Below are 24,947 nucleotides of genomic sequence, written 5' to 3'. Positions count from 1 at the left end.
ACACGGAACGCTGTTACCTTCCCACCGTAGTGGTCCCTATTTTTCTACTAGCATTTTTACGTGCTTTCGAACTGCTAGGTTGGCAGAAGCTGGGACGAGTAACAGGCGCTCACTCTGCTATGCGGCACTCTGGATTCGACCCGTCAAACTGCTGACCTTGTGTTCGACAAGCTCTGTGTCCTAACCCACTGAGCCACCACGTCTCTCTCAGTTAAGAATGATCTGCCTTAAATAAATGTGTTTTTTTTAAATCCTAAACCAAAAGTAGAATATTTGTATACTTACTCATTTGGTATTGCAATGTGTATCCAGTAATGAATCCATTAGGTTTCTTCGGTGGTCCCCATGACAATGTTACTGAGTCTTTATCAAAATTTAGTATTTTTAGAAAGTGTGGTTTTTCTGGGACTGTAAAATATATATGTAAAAAATTGATCATGAATACACTTTTATTCATTTGTTCTTATAAAATTTATCCATATAGGAAATGTATTTAGATATAGAATAAAATAAGATAATATAAAAAACAAAGCAAGTAAATATTAGTCACTCATTTCATCTCTACATTTGGTTGAAAATGCAGGCAACTTTTCAAAATCTTATTGGTTAAGTAAAATGAACATGAAGTTTTTCAGGTTCTTAAAATTCGAATTGAACTACCTTGGAACATTTTGGATATACAACCCTCTGTTTGAAAGTTAGCTAAGTATTCAGCTTTGGAAAGATAAATACTATTTTATCAGATGATTTCATTCACCATTTTTATAGAATGTATATAGTTTTGGGGAAATCTAAGAAATGGAGAAAACATGAGAGATTTGTACTTTCTCTTTCCCCAATTCTTCTTCTATTTGAAATCAAGTTAGTCATTCTTCCTATCTCCGGCCATTAGTCAGCATGGGTTTGTGGGCTCTTGAATCTGCACTTGAGAAGGAATGTGTGCTGTATTAAAGATATTTTAAAAATTGCAAAAAATCATGGCATATGCTTTTAGTAGTACCTCCTTACTTCTAACTCTTGAAAGAAAAATCTGTTCCAGTTCCAAGCTGAGAGTAAGATGCTGGAAATAAAATGGAGGCTGCTTAGGAAAGAAGGTTATTGTATATTGATGAGCAGAACCAGCAATGACATGCAGTTCTGGGACAGCTGACAAAAGAGTTGAGAGTGGGTGGGTTTTTATACCTTCTGACTGAGATGCTCCAGGGGCTTGTGCAATGTAGTGAGACTTGTGTCAATGGTGGTGCGTTAATCCTATTATGTTCTAAAGGTTATGTCCTGTCCTTAGAACTTGGGTGGGGGAAATGTAAATTCTTAATCCCATCAGCTGTGAGGCCTGAAGGTGTTTTGTTTATGAATAGATTGGCTCAGTCTTTCTGAATATCCATTCAAAATCTTCTAATAACTGGCCTTTTTGCTTGAGAATTTTTTCTTATAGCAAGAAGAGTAGGGCTGCTTTCTGCCATTGTTAAGATTATTTCTCCATTTGTCTTTTAGGAGAAATATTCTATCCCGCCTCTTTTTTAACATTAAAAATAAAGAATATTTTAATCTGGGGAGGGGGGCCTTCCTTCATAACAATGAACATGTGACTCTATTGACAGTTTTTGTAACTCATTAGAGATCTTATACAATTTCTAAATGATGTTGTTGTTGTTAGTTGTGAAGTCATGTCCGACCCATCACAACCCCATGGACAACGTTCCTCCAGGCCTTCCTGTCCTCTACCATCTTCTGGAGTCCATTTAGGCTCACACCTACTGCTTCAGTGACTCCATCCAGCCACCTCATTCTCTGTCGTCCCCTTCTTCTATTGCCCTCAACTTTTCCCAGCATTAGGCTCTTCTCCAGTGAGTCCTTCTTTCTCAAAGTATTTGAGTTTCAACTTCAGGATCTGGCCTTCTAAAGAGCAGTCAGGGTTGATCTCATCTAGGACTGACCGGTTTGATCGCCTTGCAGTCCAAGGGACTTGCAGGAGTCTTCTCCAGCACCATAGTTCAAAGGCTTCAATTCTTTGGCGCTCAGCCTTTCTTGTGGTACAACTTTCACAGCCATACATCGCAACTGGGAAGACCATAGCCTTGACTATACACACTTTTGTTGGCAGGGTGATATCTCTGCTTTTTAGTGTGCTGTCTAGATTTGCCATGGCTTTCCTACCCAGGAGCAAGCTTCTTTTAATTTCTTGGCTGCAATCCCCGTCTGCGGTAATCTTGGAGCCCAGGAAAATAAAATCTGTCACTACCTCCATTTCTTCCCCATCTATTTGCCAGGAATTGAGAGGGCCGGATGCCATGATCTTGGTTTTCTTAATGTTTAGTTTCTAATTGATATGAATCCATTAGGTTCTTAGAAAATTCCAAGGAAGAATAATAAACAATACACTTTTATCAAGCACAATAATAACTCTAGTATGTATAATGAATATATAATTGCAGTGACCAACAATAAAAACTCCCTTTTAAAAGTCATATATTAATTTGATATCTCCAACTGAGAATGCCCAGATAAGGAGACAGTGACACACAACCAGGTCAGTTGCAAAGGGAAAAATGCAGTTACAAAAGTTAGCTATTCTTGACTTCCGGTGGCTGCGCGGCGCCGGAGACAGCCTTCCCGGGCTGCCCGCGGCTCAGCTCAGTGATTTTTGCCCGAAACAGCGCCGATCAGCTGTTCGGGCGAATTTGAAGCCCCCTCCTCGGGAGAAGAGGAGGGGGTGAGGCCCCAGGTAGGGGTCGAGTTCTCCAGGGCCGCCTGAGCTTGTAGCTTGGGCGGCTGAAGGATCGAACTCCCCCGTAGCCTGGGTCGCTCCCAGCTGGCCAGCGCCTCTGCTCCTGATTTCTTGGAGCAGAGCCAGGCGTCTGCGACCACCCCTGCCTGAAGGAAGGACTATGGAATAAAAAGAGCAGGCAGAGCGGTACAAGAGGAAAAGGTGAAGAGGATTATTTTATTTTACTCTCGAGCTTGATGGACTTTTTAAACTTAAAGTGAAAGTGCGTCACAATTGAAAGTAAAAGATGGCGGCTAAACCTCCCCCTAAAACTCTTCGGAGTGCTGGAACTTCTCCGGTGCAACAATCATCATTGCAGGCATTGCATCCTCCTGATGTATTGACATCGAAGGATTTACAAGATGCTCTTGAAAAACATACCCAGGTAATTTTGGAATCAATGGGTGATAAATTTGCACAGATGGAGGAGAAATTGGAGAAGTTGGAGGAGAGAATGGAGGAGAGGATGGAACAGAAGTTCAGTGTGATGAAGGTAGACATTTTGTCTTCAGTGTATAAAGTGGCTGAATGTGTGGAAGATTTGGAGGAAAAAGTGGAAGATTTGACTCAAAAGAATGCCATATTAGAAGCAAAAGTATTGGAGAATGAACATTTAAGAGACAAAATGGATAGAGAATTGAGTCTTGCTCAATATTTCCAGATGCAGTTTGCCATTAGAATCAGAGGTTTAAAGGAGAATATTAAGGAAGATCTAAAGCAGCTGGTTTCTGAGGCTCTCGAAGTGGTATTGAATCAGCCAGCATCTGAAATAAAAGGAGGCATGGATAAAGTGTTTCGTGTGAACTCATGGATTGCTAGACAGAGAAAGTTGCCTAGAGATGTGGTGGTTTATTTTGCAAAAAGGGAAATTAGAGATGAAGTTATACAAGCTGCCTATGATACTAAAGTTGTGATTGCTGATCAAGAAGTTCTGGTTCTAAAAGAAATTCCTCCAAAGATTTTAAGGAGAAGGAAGGATTTTACATTTCTTGTGCAAGAGCTCAAGCAACGAGATATAAGGTTCAGATGGGAGATCCCAGCTGGGTTGATGGTGATGCATGAAGGTAAAAGGTACCGTCTGGTTACTGTGATGCAAGCGCGTGATTTTTACAATAATGTTTTAAAAGCAACCCCATTAACACTTCTGGAAGCTGCAAAGGGATCTGGAGAAGGAGAACATCAAGAGGCTGAAGATGGACAGACAGAGGAGAATGGTGCTGGAGGAGATCAAGTTACAACTTCTTTGGATGATCCCAGAGAACAGAGGGTGACGCGTGCTGCTTTAAAACGATCAAAAAAGATAAAAGAACAAGATCAGCAGAAGTCTATGGAACTTTCACAACGTACTTACAGCCAAGCAGTGGGAGGTGGGAAAAGATTTGGGTGAGGAATGTAAAATTTACACAAGCTTGAAATCTGAGAGAGAATTTTTACAAAATGTTTTATAGATGGCATTTAGATCTTAAAAAGCTAAGTATGTATCTGAATTATTAGCCTAAATGTTGGAGGTGCGGTGATGAAGACGCAATATATTTTCATATATGGTGGACTTGTAAAAAGGTTAAGGCTTTTTGGATAAAAGTCTGGTGGAACATACAGAAGATTTTTAAACGGAGGTTAAAGTTTTGTCCGCAACTTTTTTTTTTTTTGTTGGGAATAATTACAGATGCTACAGTTGTGGACACTAAGTTGATGTTGAATTTAATTACGGCAGCAAGACTTTTGATAGGTCAGTACTGGAAGAAAGAGGAACTGCTGACCATAGAAGAGTGGACTTTAGAGGTTTCCGACCTGGTTGAAATGGCGAAGAGTTCGGCCCATTTGAAAGATTACTTGCAAGAACGTTATATTATGGAAGGGAGAAAATGGATTGAGTTTATCCAGAATAAGTATAGGGTTAAGAAGTTTCATGTAGTATTTGAATAAGTCTTTTTTCTTTTTTTCTTTTTCTATCTTAGTTTTTTTATATATATTTAATACTACTAAGGTTTGTTTTATCCTATATAAGCTAGAGAGTGATAGATTTTAGAGTTTATGGTTGTTAGTATATGGTTGTTTATGATTGTTTTTTTTATATATATACCTTGTATTTAGCTCTGGGAAGTCGGGGGGGAGGGGGGGAGGGGGGAGAGGAAGGGGGGGAGGGAGAAGGGAGGGGGAGGGGGGATTTTTAAGGGAAAAATTGTATGTTAAAACTTTTCAATAAAAAAAAAAGTTAGCTATTCTTTCCTTTTTTATTCCCCCCCACTCCCTTTTTTCCAACTTTACCTCCCTCTGGGGTTCGGAATTCATATGCAATGCTTTCGGGTCCATTTCCTTTGGAATTAAAAGCCAAGACGGTTAAGTGGTAAATACTAAAAGGCTCTAAACCAGGAATCATTCCATCATTTCGGTCTGCTTTAAATGTCAAGGAGTGTTTCTCTGGGTGATGATTTTTTTCATCCAGACGGTTTCGGATTTTCCACCAGTTGACCTGCAGAAGAGATATTTGCAGAGAGCAGATGTGACTCTTTGACAGCATTCACACCACTAAATCACCAACATGCATGCGCAGAGAGACTCACACACACAAACACACAAATGCATAACATAGCCAAAGGTTAAAATTAGATAAATAGGCTTGCATTTTGTAGAAATGCATCATCTAGTTCTTATACCGATCTGTTTAAACTGATGTTCAAACCCAAGCACTCTTCAAAAGCATATTGATAAGGGGTCGAGGTAAACTGTGGGAAAGCACAGGGAGAACAATATCCACCTTATATCCTCTAAGGTGTCCACGGACCCGATCTTTTGGAATGGTGGACCAGATGACTTTCGCCAGACTGCTATTGATGACTTGAACAATTACATTTGAAGGAGCTGCTTCTGGAACTGAACACAGAAGAAGACAACATTTATATATATCCTCTATTCAGCAGACGGTAGTAGGTTTTTCCTTTGTGCTTACCTGCATTGTAAGTTTAGCATAACATTCAATCATCCTCAATCTCAGAGGATCTCCTTTGGAAGTGAATGAGAGTTAATGGACTAGAATTTCAGACTGCTCCAGGCAATTCTGAAATGACAGATATGGTATCTTCCCCACACTTCATTAACACATTAATAAACGGAGCGGAGACTCCTCTGGGTTTAGATTTAGGCCTGTGACAGCCATTTGATAACCTGGATTTAAAATGATGGGGCAGTATAATGAAAAGCCACACATATAATCATATGCCGATAATAGTAGCGCAATATATCTGATAACATCTAGCCTAAGCCTTAATCTACGGGCATGTATTAGAGCTAGATGCACTAAGCTGGGACTTACTCCAGTTGAAGTTAGTGGGACATGCCTTAGAACAAACATAATTCGACTTTATGAACTACAAATAGGAACTGCAACAAGAAAATCATTCTGGAGTTTAGTTCAAGTCAGCCAAATCTGTCTTTCCCATTCCCTTTCTTTTCCAGTCGCTAATCAGATTTCTGTGCTTTCTAAGCAGGTGCAGTCATTCTCAAGATCCTGTATATTTCTTGTTTCTAACTATTGCCCATACTCTTGAAAATAGCAAGGTCATTAATATTGTGTTTTTATATGTTCCCCCTTTTTCTCAGAATGCACTAGGCTAGAAAGTGGGAAACCGTGAGTTCAAGTCCCACCTGAGCCATGAAAGCCAGCTGGGTGAACTTGGGCCAATCATTCTCTCTCAGCCCAGCCCATCTCACAGGGTTGTTGTGGTGAGGAAAACAGGAAGAGGTGCATTGGATATGTTTGTTGCCTTGAATTATTTCTAAAAATAATGAAGGTGGGATACAAATAAATACAAAAATAAAAAATAAAAATAAAAATGCTGTACAAAGATCTTTCAGGCTATTGATTGCACATTAATTTAATTTCTTTACAGCCATCTTCTTTTATTTCGCAGGATGAAAAGAAAAGAAGGTGGGCATTTTTTATTTCCCAAAAATCCTTGGTAGGTAAAACTATGTTAGAATATCTAACGTTATTTCTCTGAGCCAGTCTATGACATTGTATGGGATATCTTATATATATCTGTATCTTATATATCTTCAGGTTCTTTGCCATTTTTCCAGCTCTTATATTAGTATAAGTGTTCATGTGCATGAGTATGAGTATGTGTATAAGCAAAGGAGAAGGAAATTGTATAAATTTTTGACTGCAATAGTGACAATTGACAGTTTTACAACAGGCCAGACAAGTTCATAGTCAATCAGGATATACTAATATTGATGGCAATTCACTACCTATTGAATCATGGGCAAAGTGTGTTAAGTGATGGTTGCTTTCACATTCCAGTCCGGGTCTATGATGACTCAAAGCTGCCAGGTAGGCGTGGCTGGGTAGGCAGGCATGCTTGGGTGGTTGCAGCTGGGTTACCATGACTAGCTGGGCATGGATGGGTGGGCATGGCTGGATGGACGTGTCCAGCTCGATTCCATTCACTTGGAACAGCTGATTCAGTATGGCCAGGTAGCTAGGTAGGCATGGCTGGGTAGGTGCAGCTGACTCAGCGCTATCGACTTGCGATGGTTGGGTTGGCACAGAACAAATCACACCAGCTAACTCGATGACAAGTCAGTGCCCCACAAGCTCTTCGCCTGCCCAAACTGCTGGCAGCCAAGCACATGGACAAACACAGCCACATTCCAAGTTTGGGGACTTTTTGTCAATGTTGCAACAAACTGAACTGAAACTATTTTTCATCTTGTCTTCATTGCCACAGTTTGGTTTAGAGATTTTAGATGAAGGGGGGGGGAAGGGGGGATGTTAAGTTTCTCAGTTAGCCATAACAATACTGATTCTGTGTGAGAATCAAGGTCAGTCCTGATAAGGGTTTTGGCGGGCTGAAAAGCTAGGAGGAGAGCCCACGTTTTGAGATAATTGGTGAATGTGATTTATGACAGCAATTTGGGGTGGAAATTGAAACTTGTTACTTTGTATCCTGAGGGAGGGGTTTTCAGTCTTGGGTTCACCTGTGTAAGTGTCAATACTTAAGTTTCCTAAATAAAATGTTCTTTAAGGAAGAAGTCTCTGCCTTGAAGTTCTTTTAAATGGTTTCATCTATCGGAACCATGGAATTTTTATCCACAGAGGAATCCCAAACCCAGGCATGATTGGCAGTTTGCCAGCTCAGATGTGGATAAAAGTCTCGAATCCTTACCATGCACACTTGGAAATGTGGAGTCCCTTAAGAGAAGGGCCAGCCTCCCTCATGCAGGACCAGGGAGCTCTGCTCCCCTTCCTCCTCTTATTGATTTCCAGAGATCTGTCAAGGCAGCAGAAGTTTGACTTTGCTTCTTCAGAGTCACCCATGCCAAGTAAGTGGTGTCAAGCCAACCATACTGAGTCAGCCAAGCCCAGCCAGCCATGCCCAATTAGTCTCAGTGACCCGGCTGTGACCACCCAGCCATGCCTACTCAGCCATGCCCATCTGGCCACTATGAGTCATCCCATCCCATCCCATCCCATCCCATCCCACCCCAGTCCAGTCCAGTCCAGTCCAGTCCAGAAGCTTCTTCAGAGAAAAACAAGTAAGTTCAGTTGCCTCTTGAAAAACCACCTTTGAGACAGTCATGAACTGGATGGCTGAGAATCTCCATAGACAGACCCAGAGTACCTCATTAGATGGGCCTGTTTCCTGACACATCAGGTCTCTTGTTATGTCTGGCAATTCTGACGATAAACCCAGAAAAATGCAGGATTTCAAACAACTCCCAAGGTTACTAATATTATCAGAGCACTGATCTGTGATAATGTTCTATAGAGGAATGTTTATCCATAATATAATTTCCACCAGTCAGATCACCTTTCAGTACCTTTGAATTTAAAAAAAAAACATATATAGGTGATTGTTTGTATCTCCCATTACTTACTGTCCTCACTTGAATATCCAGTAATTATATTAGGTTCAGGGCCAGATCCATACTTGTTCACTGCCTGGACTTTGATATCATAAGGCACAAAAGTAGGGGTGTTCTGCAATACTAGGAAATGTTTTTGCACTGTTTCTTCTTCCCATTCATTGGTATCCTGCTGTTTCCAGTTCACTTTGTATTCCAGACCAGGTCCATTATGCTCCATGGGCTTTAATGGCTGCAAATGAAGTCAAAATTAGAACAATTAATCAGTGTGATGACTTGCCTCCAGAAGTTGTGGGTGCTCCAACACTGGAGTGTATTAAGAAGAGACTGGAAAGCCACTTGTCTGAAATGGTATAGGACTTCCTGATTGAGCAGGAGGTTGTATGAGAATACCTCCAAGGTCCTTTCCAAACTTCGTTATTCTGTTAAAATGAATCAAATGTTGCAACACCAACACCATCAACAGCACTATTTATTCTTCAAGGAAGAAACCTTAATTTATATAACAAAACTGACTGTAAATAGGTTATCCGCAGTGTAGTTAATGATGTCAAAACAGGAGGGTAATTAAGGAATGAAAGCTCATCTTTTTAAAATGCATAATATACTTAATGCACATATGCAAAAAGGAGCACAGTTTAAATCACCTGGTTGCAATCACCATTTTGAAATTGTCCAGACACCTATGGACACCTTTAAATCTTGAAAAATCTATAATGCTATCTTTCTACATATCAAAGAATGAAATGTAATTAACTTCTCACTTTCCTAAATTCTTCCAAAAGTGAAATTGGAAAAGGGATACTGTAACAAGGCAAATGTATTTATTTATCTGTATCATGCCCATCTCACTATCCAAAGCCTATTAGTGTTTTTTGGCTTACTCAGGACTTTTTTTCTCATAGAACGTTCAGAACGGAGTTCTGGCACCTTTTTTGGATGGAACCTTGTAGGGTAGGCAAGGCGGGTTGTATGACATGTGTGAGTTCCGGCACCTTTTCTTTTACAAAAAAAGCACTGGGCTTACTCAATAAATGGCAAAGTTCAATTATAGCATTATTATTCTTATTTAATATAGTGAATTCTGGGTGGCTTATAAAATATAACACTAATTTAAATAATTAAAAACACAAGCAGAATGAAACAAGACAGTAGGCATTTAAATAAGGCATGCCAGCCTCTCCTCCCCCAGCACAATAACCCTAGGCCTGAGACTAAATCCAGGCTTTTAAAGACTTTTGGGAACTTTGTCTGAATAACCAGTATTGTGACTTCATTCACAGGAAATTCAGGAAAATACCAAACTAAGAGAATAAATGCAAAATAGTTAACCAAGTTTTGCAATTCATAGGCTAGAAGGCATGTACCTGGCTGGCAGGACAGTTCAGGAACCATACTAATGATGCACACAGCACTATTTTTTTTATTTAAAAAGTTTTACAATACATTTTGACTTTAATCCCCCCTCCCCCACCCCTATCCAACCCTCCCTATCCCTCTCCCCCACTCCCTCCTCCCCCCCCAACTTCCCAGAGCTAAATACAGGGTATAAAATCGAAAAGCAAACATAGACACCCCTATGTTATCAACAATAAACTATAAATTCTATCTCTCTCTAGCTCATATAAAATGAATACAAACAATATTAATATTACAAATAAAGTAGAAAAAAAAGAGGAAAACAGAAAAAGAGCTTTACTCAAAATAAATTTTCTTAATCCCAGTCCTTATTCATATTAATTTCAAAAAAAAGGAAAAGAAAAAAAAACTTTCACCTGCTATTTGCATTCTCCCACCTTTCTCTAATTTCAAAACAAATTCTCAGTTACACGCCAAAAGCGCCTATCTCTGTTAATCTTAATAATCTCCGACCAAACTAAACTATGATCAAAAATAGTTCTTGCATGTATCACACCAAATGTCTCGCAGTTCCAAATCATCCTTAAGTTCAAATAAAAGTTCAAATAAAAAGAATATATATATAAAAAAAAGATTGGGACTTCCGGTGGCGGCGCGGCGCCGGAGACAGCCGTTTCGGGCTGCCCGCTGCTCAGCTGTGTTGTTTTCACCCGAAACAGCGCCGATCAGCTGTTCGGGTAGATTTGAAGCCCCCTCCCCAGGAGAAGAGGAGGGGGTGAGGCCCCAGGTAGGGGTTGAGTTCTCCGGGGCCGCCTGAGCTTAAAGCTTGGGCGGCTGAAGGATTGAACTCCCCCGTAGCCTGGGTTGCTCCCAGCTGTTCAGCGTCTCTGCTCCGGGATTCTTGAAGCAGAGCCAGGCGTTTGCGACCACCCCTGCCAGAAGGAAAGACCCTGGAATAAAAGGAGCAGGCAGAGCGGTACAGGAGGATAAGGTGAAGAGGACTTTTATTTTTACTCTCTAGCTTAATGGACTTTTTAAACTTAAAGTGAAAGTGCGCAACAAGTGAAAGTAAAAAGATGTCGGCTAAACCTCCCTCAAAAACTCTTCAGAGTGCTGGAACTTCCCCGGTGCAACAGACATCGTTGCAAGCTTTGCTTCCTCCTGCTGCATTGACATCAAAGGATTTACAAGATGCTCTTGAAAAACAAGCCCAGGTAATCTTAGAAACACTGGGTGATAAGTTGGCAAAGGTGGAGGAGAAACTGGAGAAACTGGAGGAGAGGATAGAAGAGAGGATGGAAGAGAAATTCAGTGCGATGAGGGTAGACATTTTGTCTACAGTGGAAAGTGTGGCTGAATGTGTGCAAGGTTTGGATGAAAAAGTGGAAGATCTGACTCAAAAGAATGCTATATTAGAAGTAAAGGTATTGGAGAATGAAGATTTAAGAGACAAAATGGACAGAGAATTGAGTCTTGTTCAGTATCATCAGATGCAGTATGCTGTTAGAATCAGAGGCTTAAAAGAAAATATCAAAGAAGACCTAAAGCAGCTGATTTCTGAGGCTCTAGAAGCAGTATTGGGTCAGCCAGCATCTGAAATAAAGGGATGCATGGATAAAGTCTTTCGTGTAAACTCATGGATTGCTAGACAGAGAAAGCTACCTAGAGATGTGGTGGTTTATTTTGCAAAGAGAGAAACTAGAGATGAAGTTATTCAAGCCGCCTATGATACTAAAGTAGTGGTTGCTGACCAAGAAGTGTTGGTTTTAAAGGAAATTCCTCCAAAGATTTTAAGGAGAAGGAAGGACTTTGCATTTCTTGTGCAGGAACTTAAGCAACGTGATATAAGGTTTAGATGGGAGATTCCAGTTGGATTGGTGGTGATGCATGAAGGTAAAAGATACCGTCTGGTTACTGTGTCACAGGCGCGTGATTTCTACAATAATGTTTTAAAAGCAACCCCACTATCACTTCTGGAAGCTGCAAAGGGATCTGGAGAAGGAAAACCTCAAGAAGCCGAAGATGGACAGACAGAGGAGAATGGTGCTGGAGGGGATCAAACTATAACTTCGTTGGCTGATGCTGGAGAGCAGAGGGTGACGCGTGCTGCTTTAAAAAGAGCAAAACAAATAAAAGAACAAGACCAGCAGAAGTTTATGGAACTTTCAAAGCGTACTTACAGCGAGGAAGTGGGAGGAGCGCGGCCCAAAGGAGACAGAGGGGCTATTAAAGATGTGCTCCAACAGCTTCGGGATGACAAGTTTCTAACCTGGAACGTTAATGGACTAAATTCGCCTCAGAAGAGAAAGAAAGTTTTTCAATATTTAAAACAATTTAAGATTGATGTTATATGCTTGCAAGAAACGCATATTAGGGCTATGGACCAAAAGTTTTTATTGAACTCAAGGTTGGGCACGCAATTTGTCGCCTCTGCAATGAATAAGAAAAATGGAGTGGTTGTTAAAAGTGCTTTAACAGCGGACTTAATTGAAGCAGATAAGCATGGAAGATACGTTATGATAGATTTGTTGCTAGAAGGCAAAAAAACGCTTTTAGTTGGATTGTATGCTCCTAATCAACAACAACAACAAGCTGACTTTTTTAGTTTACTTCATACAAAGCTTACTCAGTTGGATTACAAATCGTTTATTTTTATGGGGGACTGGAATGGTGTTTTGGATGTACAGATGGATAAGGTTGGTTTTTTTAAACGTGTTCCGTGTCATGCCAGATTGCCTAAATCTTTTTTTGAAATGAAGGATGATTTGGAACTGCGAGACATTTGGCGTGACACACACCCGCATGAAAAGGATTATACTTTTTTTTCTGATAGACATCAATCTTTTTCCAGGATTGACTTCATTTTGTTGACTAACGATTTTTTTTCTAGGATTAAGAAGGTAAAGATCTGTGCAAGAGCTATTTCTGACCATAGTCCAGTATGGTTAGAGATCAATAAGGACAATAGAGATAGGCGCTCGTGGCGCGTAAATGAGAACTTGTTTAGAAATCAGAAAAATGTGGAAGAATTTAAACAGTGGATGAAGGATTTTTTTGAAATTAATATGAATAAGGATACTTCTATGGACATGGTTTGGGATGCTAGCAAGGCCTATATGAGAGGGGTGTTGATATATATGAATAATAAACACAGACGTACTTTGGAAGCTAGAAGGAAAGAATTGGAGAATGAAATTAAGGAAAAAGAGAAGGCCTTGATTTTGAATCCATTGGATGTGAAGACTAAGGAGGTTATTAAGCTATTAAGAGGACAATTTGATAAACTAATGGCTGACCAGGTGGCAACCAATTTGCGGTTTGCCAGGCATAATACTTTTTGCAATGCTAATAAGCCAGGTAGATGGCTAGCTTACAGACTAAGGAAAAATCAAAGGGCTTCTAATATAGACAAAATTGAACATAAGGGAAAGGTTGTGTTTCAACAGGATCTTATTAAGGAAGCCTTTGTGGATTTTTATTCTAAATTATATGCTAAGGAGAAGATTAATGAAAAAGACATTGATGTATATTTGGAGAATGCTAGCATCCCGGTTCTTACGCAAGTACAAAAAGATGAGATTAATCAATTGATTACAGAAGAAGAAATTCTTACAGAAATTAAGGAGTTGAAGGTGGATAAAGCGCCAGGTACGGATGGTCTGACTGCGGCTTACACAAAAAGTTACAATTAGAGTTGATAAAACCGTTAAAGGAATTGTTCCAGATAATCCAGAGAGGGGGAAAGGTGTGTAAATCCCAGACTCCCAAAAGACCTTTTTGATTCCTATATCCCAAAAGACCTTTTTTAATTCCTATATTAATCTGCTTTCCTCTGCCTGCAAAAGACCTTCTTTGAACACTTTTGCCTTCCCCCCCATTTGCAAAGTTACATTCCTGCACTCAGTTTAACACTTCTGCCTTTTCTCCAAATCTGCAATTGTAAGGCCACATTCCTGCTTCCATCTCTGCCTCTGGTGATAAAACTCTTTTCTTATTTACAACCACATTCCTGTCTCTGATTCACATGTGTATACAACAAAGACTTGTTTCATTTAAATTGCCCAGTATATAGTTTTCCTGAAGTTGTCCTTGCTTCAAGATAGGGCCTCTGCCTTCCTGTGATAAACCTTTGCTCCTTGCTTCATTTATAACAAAGACTTGTCTTTTATATGTTTCAAGTTATGTTTCAAGTTATGTTTCAAGTTATGACAACCCTTGTATTCTCTGTAATATAATAAGCTATGCTTTATTGTTTCCTGTAATGACCCTTGCTTTCTTCATTAGCAATTGTATACCATGAGCTATGTTCCCCTTTGACCTTCCATGAGTGTTTTTCCCCCCTCCCAAATGAAACAGCCTAATAAAGAGAGAGTGTCCAGAGGTATTCGGGGGCATAACATCTTCCCCGAGCACTCTGTGCTCTCACCTTGAGCAAACTTGTGTTGGTGTCTCAGTTTGTCCTAGGATTCTGCTCTAATCATCGCAGTTCCCAAGTATGACCGTTGGAACTTCCGGCATACTGGGTCGGTGGTAAAGGGCAAAGATCCTTCCATATTCAAGGTGATCACCCTTGTGAGGGTCCCTCTAAATTCCCACCCCTGTTAAGGGGCTCTAAGAGTTGAAGCCAGAACCCTGACCGGTCGCTCATCGCAACAAAGGTGCCTCCGTCTTGGAGAACTGCTTTTATTTCTTTGATTCCGAAGGAAGACCAAGATGTTACTCAAGTAAAAAACTACAGACCGATATCACTTTTAAATACAGATTACAAGATATTTGCTAAGGTGTTGGCTAATAGATTGATGAGGGTTCTGCAACAGGTGATTCATGGGGATCAAACTGGGCTTATTAGGGGTAGGCAAATGAAAAATAACGTGAGGCATATAGTTGATGTGTTGGAATTTTTGGAAAGGAACAACCAGATCCCTGCGGCGCTAATTTTTTTAGATGCTGAAAAAGCCTTTGATCAATTGAACTGGCAAATTTTGATGAAAGTTTTAGATAAAATGAATTTTGGGGATAAATTTCTGCAACCAATTAGGGCATTATATCAAAAACAAACAGCCCGAATAATAGTTAATAATAGCTTGACAGAAGCATGTAATATTGAGAAGGGTACAAGGCAAGGGTGCCCGTTATCGCCTTTGTTATTTGTGTTAACATTGGAGATATTATTGGTAAAAATACGGAACTCGGAAAGAATTAAGGGTATACAAATTAGAGATCAGGATTATAGATTGAGAGCGTTCACAGACGATCTGGTTGTTACAGTGACCCAGCCGGAGAGCTCTGTTGTGGACCTGATGGAGATAATAATGCAATATGGGAAGGTTTCTGGATTTAAAGTTAATGTACAAAAAACTAAAATTTTGGCTAAAAACATGACAGCATTGCAAAAGGCCCTTTTAGAAGGGCTAACTGGATTTGAGATTGTTAAAAGGGTCAAATATTTGGGGGTGCTTCTGTCGCCCTCTAATACAAAATTATATAAAAATAACTATGAAAAATTATGGAGAAAAATTCAAAAAGAAATGGAGAGTTGGGAAAAACTGCAATTGTCTTTGTTGGGGCGAATCGCAGCAGTGAAAATGAATGTCCTGCCTAAATTTTTCTTAAGAAAGATTCTAATCTGGAGGAATGGCAGCGAGGTATCAATAAATTTGTCTGGGCAGGGAAAAGGCCACGAGTTAAACTTAAGATTATGCAGGATACTCGTGAAAGAGGTGGTCTTAAAATGCCTAATCTTAAATTATATTATGAAGCTGATGCGTTAGCAGGTATAAGTGATTGGATTAATTTGACACAAGAGAGATTATTAAATCTTGAGGGCCACGATTTGCTGTTTGGCTGGCATGCATATTTGTTGTATGATAAGAAGGTAGATAATGTGTTTAGAGTGCATATTTTAAGACAGGCATTGCTGAGAGTTTGGAAGAAGTATAGACATAAGTTAGATTGTAAGATACCTTTGTGGGCAATTCCAAAACACGCAATAGAAAATATAAATGTTGGTTTTAAACATGATGTGACTACGTATAAGGAGATTTTAAGCTTGGAAAGAAATGTCTGGTGTCTGAAACCATACAGCCTCTTGCGAGATGAGAAGATTGTTCAAACTTGGTTTCAATATATTCAGCTACGGGCCAGGTGGAAAGAAGACCAGAAAACTGGTTTTACAATGACTGATGAAAATCTGATAAAGCAAATTAGAAATCAAGGATCAGCACATATTAAACGGATATATCTTGCATTGATAGAGATTGACTCAGAAACAGAACTTGTTAAGGACTGTATGATAAAATGGGCCCAAAACATCCAAGAAGTTATTACAATGGACACGTGGGAAACGATTTGGGTGAGGAACGTAAAATTTACACAAGCTCAAAATTTAAGAGAGAACTTTTATAAAATGTTTTATAGATGGCATCTAGATCCTAAAAAGCTTGCAAGCATGTACCCGAATTATCAGCCAAAATGCTGGAGGTGTGGAGATGAAGATGCAACATATTTTCACATATGGTGGACTTGCAAAAAGGTTAAGACCTTTTGGATAAAAATTTGGTGGAATATGCAGAAGATTTTCAAGCAAAGGATAAAGTTTTGTCCGCAACTTTTTTTGTTGGGAATAATTACAGATGCTACGGTTGTGGACACTAAGTTGATGTTGAATTTAATTACGGCAGCAAGACTCTTAATAGGTCAGTATTGGAAGAAGGAGGAACTGCCGACCATAGAAGAATGGACTTTAAAGGTTTCTGACCTGGCAGAGATGGCAAATATTTCGGCTTATTTGAAAGATCACTCGCAAGAACGTTATATTATGGAATGGAGAAAATGGATTGAGTATATCCAGAACAAATATAAGACTAAAAAGTTTCATGTAGCATTTGAATAAGTCTTCCTTTTCTTTTTCTTTTTTCCCTTTTTTTCTATATATATTTAATATTAATAGTGTTTGTATTATCCTATATGAGCCAGAGAGTGATAGATTTTAGAGTTTATGGTTGTTAGCATATGGGTGTTTATGATTGTTTTTTCTTTTTGTTTTTATGCCTTGTACTTAGCTCTGGGAAGTCGGGGGGGGGGAGGGGGAGAGGGGTAGGGAGGGAGGGAGAAGGGAGGGGGAGGGGGGACTGTTAAAGATAAAATGTATGCTAAAACTTTTCAATAAAAAAAAAGATTTAGGCAATCTCTAAGACAACTTGTTGTTAATTAGGAGCTTACATACCCATTCTTAGTTCAACACATACTTTAAGTCCATAAGTCCACACAGCACTATATTATGACTTTTCTTTCTAAATTTTCAGCCAGGAATTGTTATACTTAATGAAGCTGTCTGTAAAATTATTATTGGGGGAAGAGAAAATCCAAAGCAGCAGTATTTTGATCAAATAAATGTAAATTTCACTTATTCTTAGTGACCTCCAGATAATTTTTAAGAGAAATTTACAATTTATAATTATTGGCCAGAAAATAATAACAAAGAAAAGGCAAGGTGGAATTTTAGCATGAATTTAAAATGTGACAATTTCATCATTTACCCTCACTACTCTACCAATGCAATTTCAAAGCATTTTCTTTAACCATGACTTATATATTCAGTCAAATGTTATCCCATTGTGTGCACTGGAGCTTATTTAAAAGTTGGGTGACATATCACCCTTGGTGGAGCAGTGGGCTAATGCCTCCTTAAGTAACACCAGCTGCCTGCAATTAGTGCAGGTTCGCATCCCACCAGGCTCAAGGTTGACTCAGGCTTCCATCCTTCCGAGGTAGGTAAAATGAGGACCCAGATTGTTGGGGGCAATTAAGCTGACTTTGTAATAATGCCACTTGGGGTGTGTGTGAAAGCCCTAATAAGCAGGCATATACATAGAATGAAGGCTACTGCTAAGCTTGTAAGCCGCCCTGAGTCTTCTGAGAAGGGCGGGATATAAAAGGAATTAAAATAAAAAATAAAATAAATAAAAATAACAAAAAGCTCAATAACATTTATATAAAATTGTTACCTCCCATGTCATGTTCATCTCATGTGGTTTTGAAGCTTCAATTCTAATGTTTTCTGGGTTCTTATCTGGAGCTGCAGTGCAAGAATAATTAAATTAAGCAATTTTTATTTAATCTCTCTATTACAAATATATCGAACAGCAGTACAATATTTTAGATTGTTTTTTAACCTTTAAATTTAAATTTAAATATTTTTTTAAATTTTTAAATGAAGATTAAAATCCTACATAAAGCTCAACTATATGTTCATGTTTTATTTATGGTCTTTATGATGCATCATAATTGATTTGACAACTCTAGTTAAAACTAATCTTGAAGAGTCCCTTCCCTCATCTTAAAAAAAATGTTTGTGGAAAACAAGCATTCCATGTTCAGAATTGGACAGGGCTAAGAGAAAAATTAATAACTAAAATTACTTGTCTTTAAAATACTGGCAATTTTAAAATACTAAGAGAGAGAGAGTGAGATGATAGAGAGAAAGATATGATACAGCTAAAGAGAGATTCATTCTTCAGGAAATCAGTTTGTAAATTACAATTTCCAAACCTTCAATATTAACACCTGTACTAATTTGCTTTTCTTCTAACAGTTATATTTGAACTTTCTTTTTCTAGAATAGATACTTCTGCAAGTGAGTTTTCCAACATGTTTGCTGGTTAACCTTCCCTCAATATACACATACATACATACAATACAATACATGTTTTGTATGTGTCTGTCATTTATACTTGAAAATCATGTCACAAAATTCTGAAAAGGGCAGAGGAAAGAAAAAACAACAACCATACAAATAATATTGGATTTAGCCATTTTCATTAAAGAACGAAAAAGTAATTTTCACAAAGCAGCAGATGTTAATGGAATTATTTTAAAGAGATGGTTCAGTGGCATTGGAAAAACAGAAAGTATATCATTAATATAAGGCCTGGAACTGGAAAGCCAGGGAAATACAAAAACAACATTAACAATTATCAGGGGAATATAAATCAATAAGTCATTCAAAACATTTGTTTCAGCAACCAATTATTTCCTGTTATACCAAGAAAAATTGGTTGTGAACAGAAATTTGTCAGAGACTAATCATTTAATAAAAAATATTTATGTTTTGATAAGTCCTATTCAAAAATCATGCGGGTATAAAGAAAGGTGGGATTGAATTTGATATAAATCACATTAAATCTTGCAGGAAGTTCAAGTTAATTGGAATTCTATTCATAACACCCTAGGACCCCTTCAAAGCAGATCAGTTCATGGAAACGTAAAGAAAAGTAAAACAGTTTTTTGTTTGTTTCATTAGAATTTTTTGTGCATAAAAAAAACAAGAGTATCCAGTGGAGATTAAAATAAATTATGTCACGGTCCTAATGGAAATGAATTTTTAGTATGGTTTGCTTCTTCAGATTCATAGGAGGATGAACAGTAGCAATAATTAAGTCTACCTAGGAATTATCTTTTTTTCCAGAAAGAAGAGACTCACTTACTTTCTAAATTATATCTCTTTCTTTAAACTTTAAAAATTGTAACAAATTTACTGTGGCTGGATATGTAGTCTAAAAGATCTCAAAAGTGCATTTTCAACGAGCAAGTGGACTTTCCTTGTTTTTCCTTGAAGACGTTTCACTTCTCATCCAAGAAGCTTCTTCAGTTCTGACTGAAGCTTTTTGAATGAGAAGCTGAAGGTCTTCAAGGAAAAACAAAGACAGTCCAGTCGCCTCTTGAAAAAGCACCTCTGGGACAATCATAACCTAAATGACTGAGAATCAACATAAACATTTAGTCTATAAAATGTTTCCTACTACTTTTTAGTTAAATTATGTTTTATATGATAGGGGTCTCCAACCTTGGCAACTTTAAGACTTGTGGACTTCAACTCCCAGAATTCTGGGCGTTGAAGTCCACAAGTCTTAAAGTTGCCAAGGATGGGGACCCCTGTTATATGACATCCTTCCTTAGATCATCCAGGAAGGACTAGTCTTTCATTTGTACTTACTTGTGTGATCTCTCTTTTCCAGCTCAATTATAACTTTTTCCAAGAATGACAACCAGAATTTTTTTTTCAAAAAAATCAAACACATTCAACCCTCAATTCATAATTAAGAGAATACACAAGGAAGTAAAAAAAAAAGGTTCAAAAACAAACAAACCAAAGCATTTATAATCTTCTGTTGTGTATTTAGCTTCTTTCCTCACCAAAAGACCAAATTGTCAAATGCAAAATAACCACTCCGATAATATATTAGGTGCATTGCACATCAGTATACCTTCTTCACCGTTGCAATATAATTATGTACAAAGCAATTAACAATACATACCAGCTGGAGGTGTCTCATATCGTTCTGATGGTTCGCTGGGCTTACTTTTCCCAACTGCATTGACAGATATAACACGGAACTGGTAATTTATATAAGGGATCAGTGGTAAAACAACCGTAGTGTCGTTTTCTAGAAGCCTAATTAATTCCTGCCACTTTCCGGGCTCCCATCGGTTTTCTTCAAATTCCACAATGGACTCTAGAAAGGACAGGGGGAGGGGGAAATGCAATAAGCAAAGCCTGTGAATTAAAGAAGCAAACCACCTTGGAACCAGGCAGATGAGTACCGAAAAAGATGATTAGCAACAAAGACCTTCAACAATAAATTAATTTGGCGGTGCTTTCATTTAGGATATATGGTTAATTCAAGGCTAATTATTTACTGTCGCTTCATAAAAGCCAGACTGTGGCAGAAGAATCCTTCTTACCATTAATTGGGCTATTGTTAACGCTTCCAGGGCTCCAAGATAATCTAATATTTCTCGCCTGTTTTTCGGAGAGTCGGAGGTCCCCTGGTGGGTCAGGGACATCTAAAAAATAGGAAAGAAATGCAAGAATGACTTTTAAACACAGTAGGCAATTTTAAGCTCAGCAAACCATAATGATATTTATCAACAAAGTTCTGTGCAACCCAGAAGGTTGCATTAAAGTTGAGAAACAATTCAAGAAATTAAAATCTGACACAGCTGATAAAAGTAAAGAACTTAACTCCTGGTTTCGTGGGCCTATAACTAGCTTATCTTTAAGAATCAGAAGAAATCAGGGTACCTAGAAGACTCCCAAGGTCCCGTCCATCCCTATGATTCAAAATAGCATGATCAGAGTTAGGTTTAGGCTGTCTGCTGTTAGACTTGATAGAGACAGCGGAACAGAGGCTTCAGAAGTAGGAGGGCTTGTGTTCCCAAGGAAGAAATGAAAGTAAAGAGATAAAAGTTTAAAACACCTAGATTTACTTGATTGAAGCTATCTAAAAATAGTTATATCTCAGCAGTCCTGTTTTGCTGACTGACTTTGCCCAGCTGGGGTTCCATTAACTACAGCTAACCAAAAATAGGATCAACTTTGGGGTGCAAAGGAGATTTGCCCGATGCAGGGCACAGAGCCTATATGCCTCACCAGTCAAGAAATTACCAAGTAAACAAATGGAGGTAGGATCAAGCATTGCAAGGCCAAAAAAGAGCAGCAAAGGACCCAGGACAGATGAAATGGCTAGAAGGAATTCAATCCTGGAACAAGTGGGGATGAGTTAGAAAACCTCTAACATCCCTCAGCTGTTGCTTTGTGTGTATGTGTGGGAGGGTGGCATTTGGAACATCTACTGTAAATATATGTTATGTCTTTAAAACTGATCAGTTAGCCTACTGTGTATAAAATAAATGAATCGGTAGCTCTCAGCAACAGTCCCTACAAGAAAAAAGAAGAATCATCCCACACAGTGGAATAACTTGGGCTTATATAATGCTATCTGTCAAACTTCATGGAAGTTGCTTCTTTGATTCAAGTACAAAAGCTGTTCTTTACTATCAGTGGTAAAGCACTAAGCTTGTTCACAATTACTGTCACTTGGTCCCTCTTTATTACTAGCTGAAGCCCTGGCTTTTCGATTTACAATAAACTTCAAAAGGGCTTCACAAGTTCATCTTAAGAATCTAAGAGAAGCTACCTCCTCAAACTCAACTGTGCTTTAAAGCAGCAGCTACATCTGTTTTTCAGAAGAAACCACAGAAGCCATAATAATAATAATAATAATAATAATAATAATAATAATAATAATAATAATAATAATAATAATAAGAAGAAGAAGAAGAAGAAGAAGAAGAAGAAGAAGAAGAAGAAGAAGAAGAAGAAGAAGAAGAAGAAGAAGAAGAAGAAGAAGAAGAAGAAGAAGAAGTTGAAGTTGGAAGGGACCTTGGAGGTCATCTAGTCCAACTCCCTGCTCAGGCAGGAAACCCTATACCATTTCAGGCAAATAGCTGTCCAGTCTTTTCTTAAAAACTTCCAGTGTTGGAGCATTCACAGCTTCTGGAGGCAGGTTGTTCCACTGCTTAGTTGTTCTAACTGTCAGGAAGTTTCTCCTTAGTTCTAGGTTGCTTCTCTCCTTGACTAGTTTCCATCCATTGCTTCTTGTCCTGCCCTCAGGTGCCCTGGAAAACAGCTTGACTCCCTCTTCTTTGTAGCAACCCCTGAGATATTGGAACACTGCTATCATGTCACCCCTCACCCTTCTCTTCGTTAAACTACACATACCCAATTCCAGCAACCGTTCCCTATATGTTTTAACCTCCAGTCCCCCAATCATCTTTGTTGCTCTTCTCTGTACCCTTTCTAGAGTCTCGACATCTTTTTTACATCATGGTGACCAAAACTGGATGCAGTATTCCAGGTGTGGCCTTACCAAAGCATTGTAAAGTGGTATTAGTGCTTCACGTGATATTGATTCTATACCTCTGTTAATGCAGCCTAGCACTGTGTTGGCTTTTTTGGCAGCTTCAGCACACTGCTGGTTCATATTGAAGTGATTGTCTACTAGGAGTCCGATATCCCTCTCACAGTTACTACTATTGAGCAAGGTACCACCTATACTATACCTGTGCATTTGATTTTTCCTGCCTAAATGTAGAACCTTACTTTTTTCACCATTGAATTTCATTTTGTTAGATAGCGCCCAGTGTTCGAGTCTGTCCAGATCCTCCTGTATTTTAAGCCTATCTTCTGGAGTATTAGCTATTCCTGCCAGCTTGGTGTCATCTGCAAATTTGATGACTTCCCCATCTATCCCCTCATCCAAATCGTTAATGAAGATATTGAAGAGCACTGGGCCCAGAACAGAGCCCTGGGGCACCCCACTACACACTTCCTCAAGGTAGATGCAGTTCCATTGAGGACCACACGCTGAGTATGGCCTGTCAGCCAGCGATGAATCCATCTGGTGGTGATGCTATCTAACCCACATTTTTCTATCTTATCAAGTAGAAGGTTGTGATCTACTTTATCAAATGCCTTATTGAAGTCCAAATAAATTATATCTACAGCATTCCTCTGGACCACTAATTTTGTCACTTGGTCAAAGAATGAAATAAGATTTGTCTGGCATGATCTGTTTTTGACAAACCCCTGTTGACTTTTAGTGATGACTTTGTTTGCATCAAGGTGTTCACTGATTTGTTGTTTGATTATCTTTTCCAGAATCTTTCCAGGTATTGAGGTCAAGCTGATAGGTCTGTAGTTTCCTGGATCTATTTTTTCCCTTTTTTGAAGATGGGAACTACATCAGCTCTCTTCCAGTCCTCTGGTAGTTCCCCAGTGCTCCAGGATCTTTGAAAAATATAGTTCAGTGGTTCTGAGATCACGTCTGCCACTTCCTTGAGAACTTTGGGGTGTAATCCATCTGATCCTGGTGATTTGAACTCGTCTAGGCTGGACAGGTGTTCACTTACCATTTTTTTTGCCTATCTTAACTTGCGTTTCTATTCTGTTTTTTATGGCACTGGTTTTGGTAGGTGGGACTGTTTTTTTCCCTTTGTGTAAAGACAGATGCAAAAAATGAGTTAAATAGTTCTGCTTTCTCCCTGTTGCTTGTCACCTTCTTGCCACTTTCCCCCACTAATGGACCAATCATTTCCTTAACTTTTTTCTTTTTTTATATGTTGAAAGAAGCATTTTTTTGTTATTTTTGACTTTGGTCGCAAGCTACTTAGCCCATCTTCAGTTTGGTGTCCTTCAGTGGCAGAAAAGCACAATTCCCCATGTTTGCAGGTGACAAAATTACTCCGTCAGACTGGCTACCTGTCTTGCTTCCTCTTTCAACATGCATGTGTCTTTCACAAGAAAATGCAGCACAAATCATGGAGCCCTTTTTGATATATTTGCTGTACCCATAGCTTTTCATTTTTCCTAATAGTGTAGAGGGGAAAAAAGCTCACCCTCAGTCAGCAAGCACTATCTGATGTTCTTTATCCTTACATCAAAGGAATGTAATTGTATCTACCCCTGCAATGCTTTAAAGATTGACAGATATTGTCAGGGCTGTTTTTCTAAAAAAAAAAAAAGGTGCCGGAACTCTCATCTTGTTAATCTTTTATTTATATAATTTTATTTATATATTTCTTTATATAATTAAACAATTATATATTCAGTTCTTAAAGTACATTTAATTTATTGTATTCAAGGCAAATGTTCATAGAAAATTCCAAACTTTTGTCCAATTCTCGTCTGGCAAATCTTCTTGACTCCTTTCCTTGCTCTTAGTATCTATGGCCGAATGTCATCCTCTGAGTAACCACAGAGCAATGTACTGTGAAGGATCAAAAAGTCTCAGAGGTGGTCCGACAAGTTTGATGAACAAAAGTGCTGAAATTGTCTTAGTCTTTAACGAAGCTCTTGTTGGGGTGGCAATTAGATTCATCTGTGAAAACCCACGTTCATATTCACTTGAAGAAATAGGAATGGTATTCAGAGTCTGTATCAAATGCAACAGTTTTTCTGGATATGTCTTTTTGAGAGTGTATTCACGGAATCCACAAATCATTTCTCTTTCATTTAGTTGCAGTCTGATTGATAAATTTCTAATTTCCACTTCTCCAAATGTCAGTTGAGTATTAACATCTTCAGGCCAATGTTTTTGATCAAGTACACGAG

General features: G+C 38.7%; 1 protein-coding gene across 6 annotated transcripts in view; it reads right to left on the bottom strand.

The window, feature by feature from the left end:
* CHL1 (cell adhesion molecule L1 like) overlaps positions 1-24,947 on the bottom strand; it is a 239,844-nt gene that overhangs the window by 18,895 nt on the left and 196,002 nt on the right. For all 6 annotated transcript variants that reach the window (XM_083354273.1, XM_083354272.1, XM_083354275.1 and 3 more), the window contains 7 exons: positions 20,738-20,839; positions 20,311-20,508; positions 18,001-18,071; positions 8,648-8,867; positions 5,526-5,641; positions 5,036-5,240; positions 286-408 (listed from right to left, as the gene is read on the bottom strand). In XM_083354273.1, coding sequence (XP_083210399.1) covers positions 286-408; positions 5,036-5,240; positions 5,526-5,641; positions 8,648-8,867; positions 18,001-18,071; positions 20,311-20,508; positions 20,738-20,839 — 1,035 coding nt within the window. The remainder of the gene's footprint in view (positions 1-285; positions 409-5,035; positions 5,241-5,525; positions 5,642-8,647; positions 8,868-18,000; positions 18,072-20,310; positions 20,509-20,737; positions 20,840-24,947) is intronic.

The sequence above is a fragment of the Vipera ursinii genome, assembly GCF_947247035.1.
Source record: "Vipera ursinii genome assembly, chromosome: 2".
NCBI lineage: Eukaryota > Metazoa > Chordata > Lepidosauria > Squamata > Viperidae > Vipera > Vipera ursinii.
The sequence above is the reverse complement of the archived record's forward strand: the minus strand, read 5'-3'. Positions and strand labels throughout refer to the sequence as shown.